Source organism: Olea europaea, chromosome 15, assembly GCF_002742605.1.
Source record: "Olea europaea var. sylvestris chromosome 15, O_europaea_v1, whole genome shotgun sequence".
In the NCBI taxonomy this organism is placed as follows: domain Eukaryota; kingdom Viridiplantae; phylum Streptophyta; class Magnoliopsida; order Lamiales; family Oleaceae; genus Olea; species Olea europaea.
Genome location: NC_036251.1, coordinates 9,731,663 through 9,736,440, shown reverse-complemented (window position 1 = coordinate 9,736,440; position 4,778 = coordinate 9,731,663). Strand labels below are relative to the sequence as shown.

General features: G+C 33.0%; 1 protein-coding gene across 1 annotated transcript; it reads left to right on the top strand.

Moving 5' to 3' along the window:
- Window positions 1–2,495: 2,495 nt before the first annotated feature.
- LOC111410070 (40S ribosomal protein S25-2-like) lies at window positions 2,496–4,363 on the top strand. Its single transcript, XM_023040238.1, has 4 exons — window positions 2,496–2,600; window positions 2,700–2,774; window positions 2,874–3,008; window positions 4,073–4,363. The coding sequence occupies exons 1-4, from the start codon at window positions 2,598–2,600 to the stop codon at window positions 4,184–4,186; spliced, it is 327 nt and encodes a 108-aa protein (XP_022896006.1). The 5' UTR covers window positions 2,496–2,597; the 3' UTR covers window positions 4,187–4,363.
- The last annotated feature ends 415 nt before the right edge of the window (window positions 4,364–4,778 follow it).

The following is a 4,778-nucleotide window of genomic DNA, read 5'->3' as shown; positions in this document are numbered from 1 at the left end:
AAATATCTCGAAAATTTGTCCATATTGTGGCTTGATTCAGGTTGGGTTATAATAAATCGATATGAACATCAAGAGCTTTCCCATAATAAAATCAATTGTTGCTAACACCTGCTTCTCGATTTTGAGCTCAACCAAAAATCGAAACTGACTTGATCGATTTGGAAAATTTCAACCTAAATTGACCCAATTCAATTGTGAAACTGAACCAAACTAAACCATCGGTTTGAACAATTACGTGAGTTAAAAAAATTTACTTATCCATTTTGAGTTAAAATATTTGTTTGCTTATATTATGAATATTTTTCTTGCATAGTACATATTAAAAATATATATAATATAAATGGTAAAGGGTCGATTTCCCGAAATCATTCTGTATATCCAATAATTACGACAAACAATTACATCAAAACGAATAGCAAGACAGTTTAAATTTGGAGTTTACATAAACAATTCTTCTCAATGTTTTTCTTTTATTTTGGAATTTGGAGTTTTGATAGGAAACGTGTAGACGGTAAACTAATTATTTAAGAAAGAATTATATTTATATTTATATTATTTAATTTTTTATGTTTAACAATAGAATTTTAAAAATAAAAAATAAATTAGCAGGTTGGGTCGATTAATTACTTAAATCACAATCAACCCAACCCGACTTTTAATGGTTAAAATTAATCGAATCAAATTGATTTTTTTGTTCAAATCAATCCGACTCAATTTGATTTGGTCAATTTTTTTGAATTTTTCTACCCACCCCTAGGTGTCAATATGTTAAACCATTGCAGTTTTCAAAGACTCCAATGCCTCCAGGATAGGGAGTTCGATAAATTTAAATTTATTGATTTTTTTTTATTTTCATGAAAAACTAACTGAAACATAAGTTATATAAAAGAAGAAATTTAATAGGGAAAATCATGCCAACAACTTTATACTTTTCAAATTCCAAGTATACGATTATTTTTTATTTCCAAAATACTGATTTTTCATTCTACACACATTACACATGCATTCACGCACACAAACGGATACAACACACACACATGCCGGAACCAAGCGAGGTATAAACAGTGGAAGGTGGTAGATGAGCGAAATCGTGATCAGACAAGTCTGGTGGTGGTTGAACAAAATTCAGAAAGAATGAAATAAGAGAGTAGAAAAAGAGCAGCAAGAATACCAAAAAACTAGAAATAAGACTTGTACGTGTTATCATTGTTCTCAAATGATATTTGTACCCTCTAAAATTGATATTGGTGCTTAAGCGATTCAAGGCAAATGATTTGTAGAATTGATCAAGCCTTGAAGAAAAATGCTTAGTACTTGTGTTTTTCTTCTAAAATTGAAAGAATGCTTTGAAGGTTTTTATATGTAAGTAAGAATTGGGAAAACTCTTTCAAAATTGAAATGAATTATGATTTATTGTGTTTAGAAATGGAAAATGATCACCTAACTTTCTATCAATATACCACGAAAAGGTTTCAATCATTCCGAAAAAGTTGAGATTTTTTCATGTAAAGACACTGGAAAATGATCACTTAACTTTCTATCAATATACCACTATTGAAAATATCCAAGATATCCGGATTCCTAGCCATTGTAGTTGATATCTTCGTCTCAATTTTGGGCTTGCTAACCGTAAACCTATTCGTACAAGGTGAAATTTTCATCTCCAGTAGATTTTAGCCGCCCTATAAATAGATTTGATTACTTGCGAGGCCATTGGATTCTTTAATGATCAAGATGATTTCAGAAGAAAATGATTTGAACAAACTTTGAATTGTCAAAAGGATGTACTATTGGAGAATCTCGAGACACCGACTAGATGACCAAGGTCGTTGCGGTGATGGCTTGTTAATACCAGAAAGCATGTTCGAAACTATAGTTTTGCAGCCATTTGAAAAATGATATCAAGTTACAGATGTTGGAAATCAACGCAAATTTTCGATACCATTTTGTCTTGTTTCGTTTAACCATTGAACACTCTCTCCTGTTACACTTTTGGCCTAAAAAATAATTAACAAATTATATTATTGGTTCCCAATTTATTTGCCAAGTTGCAAGTTGGTCCTCTATATTTGAAAAGAGCAAATTAATTATAAAACTTTCATTGTAGTTGCACATACATTATCCAATAACAAAAATATTAAACTCAATGTTAAATAGTCATACAATCTCGCATGTCCAACTTTAGGAACTAAAATTTGCATTCTATTTTTAATTGATGTTTAAAAATTGAGGCGAAATATGTTTTCACGTGTGTCACGTGACGGTTTCGTTATTAAGATTGATTGTGAAACTATAAAAAAAGGTCGTGGATTAACCTATATATACTTAAAAGTTTTGGACTAACTTGGCACGTGACTAAAATTAGCTATGAAAACGTATTTGCTTGGGCTAAGCAAGAAGGCTTTACTTGCAAAATTGGGCTGGGCCTAGTGACCCAAAAATCTACATTGGCTCGGCAATGAATCAAAACCCTATTTGCTCATACGACGTCGTATCAAATGGCGAGGCTAATAAAACACCCAATAACCTTACTAGGGTTTACGAAACGCAGTCGCCTCATCGCCGCTCTCTGACCTCAGCCCGACTTTCCCCTCTCAATGGTGCACTGGCAATTCTGTTCTACGTAAAATTACTTTATATATCGAATTATATATGTATAATCTGTTATTGATTAAAATTTTCCTGCTAATGGTTTATAGGCGCCGAAGAAAGATAAGGCTCCCCCGCCGTCATCCAAGCCGGCGAAGTCTGGCGGTGGAAAGCAGAAGAAGAAGGTCGTTAATTGTTCCTCAATTTCCTCGTACATTGATTGACACAATTTTTTCGCTTATCATCGTGAGTCTAAGAATGTGTTTATGCATGAAAATGCGCAGAAGTGGAGCAAGGGAAAGCAAAAGGAGAAGGTGAACAACATGGTGCTTTTCGACAAGGCTACCTACGACAAGTTGCTTTCCGAGGCGCCGAAATACAAGCTTATCACACCTTCTATCCTCTCCGATCGTCTCAGGGTATTTTCTATTATTATTTATTTATTTATTTTTAGATACGTGTGTAAATGCTATGTTTTTGTTGAAATCGTGGTAAGCATTAGTTTTCAAGGTATTTTATTTTAGAGGAAGTCTTAACATCTGCCGTTTAAATTGAATATCACATCTTTATTTTGTTTCTTAGATGGTGCCAATGATCGAATATTGCTTATGCTAGAATAAGTTACTGATAGTAAGTTAATAGTTGATTGCATATAATTTTGATTATGAATGTGCTAGATGTAATTGAATGTTTTAGATATCTGCACGGGTTCATTTACTATTTTTTAGTTGTATGTCCTATCATGATATCACGTACATGGTTTCAATAAGTGAAATTTGCTTATGCTATGGATTATTATAGGTATCACGGAGTGATGTATAACTTAGTGAATGGACCTTGAAAATTTTAATTTGAAGTTAATGGGTGGGGTGTTCCCCTAGTTGTTATTGTTGAAAAAAAGTCTGGCATTTTTTTTCCGCATAGAATTCACTTGAATTAGGAAAATTTTGCTAAAAGATAGGTATTTTTTTGCTTAAAATTTTACCCCTGTAGCTGATGAAACGCCGTAGGCTTTAGTTCTTTGAAAGGATAGTTCTGAGTTTGCCCACCAATCGATATGGTGTGGTCATTTCAAATGTTTTGCTTTAGGTATCTGGGATATATGTAGGTAATATGTATACCCCATCTAGACATATATCCCTGATAAATAGTGTGTAACTGAAATTCTTCGTGGTATTTGAAACGAAATACTTCATAGTTCACTTTTAGGTTTGAGAACAATGATTGTTATAGAAACAACTACTAACTGCTCCTTAGCATCCTTTGACTTTTTTCTGTTGTGGAATTGGAAATGAATGAATTTAATTTGTTAAGTTTTCTCCTAATTTATGTGTATCTAGTAAAATTTCAAGCTGTTCCCTTACTCCTATTCATTTTGTTTAAATAGGTGAGCTCTGCTCAATCTGCATTGTCTTAAATCGTTGAAAGTCTTGACAATTGTTACCATGTATTGTTTTTGAATTTTTTTCTGTGCTTGTGACAGATCAATGGATCACTTGCAAGGAAGGCAATAAGAGAACTGATGGCTAGAGGTTTGATCAGAATGGTGTCTGCTCACTCAAGCCAACAGATATACACTAGAGCCACTAACACCTAGGTGTTCTGTTTATTTACTGGGAGAGTTCATATGAATTTTTCTATTTGAATCATTGTTCTTTTTCTCGAGGATTTATAAGATATTCGGCCTGATATGGGCACTGCTCTAATGTTTTTTTGGATCATTTTTCTAAATCTGTTTCATCTTTTAAATGTTTTTAAGTTTCTTTTTGCTGGCTGTTGCTTTTCCATTTTAAAGTACGGTTTATTCTAGATGTGGGAATACAATTATCATGAGTAGTATCACTTGATTGTTGAGAGTGGTTGTGGTGCAACTGACGACTTAATCTGTGGATAGATGATGATTAAGTGATTTTTTACTGGCGTATTTATTATGTTTTGAGTATGCCGAAATGGTATATATGGGGTTTGAGTTTTCTTTTAAGGTGGTAATGCTGAGGTGATTTCGCTACTTGTACATAATGAATTACATAATATGACGTGGAGGGAAAATTTTGAATGAAAACAGTTGATTGTGTTTTAAACTCGTAAATGGTAGTGCTGTGTGGCATATTGTAGTACATGATGTAAATCTTGATGGACATGTTGCAAAATCCATTGCTGAGGTGTGAAGATTATGTTATGACCTTAGC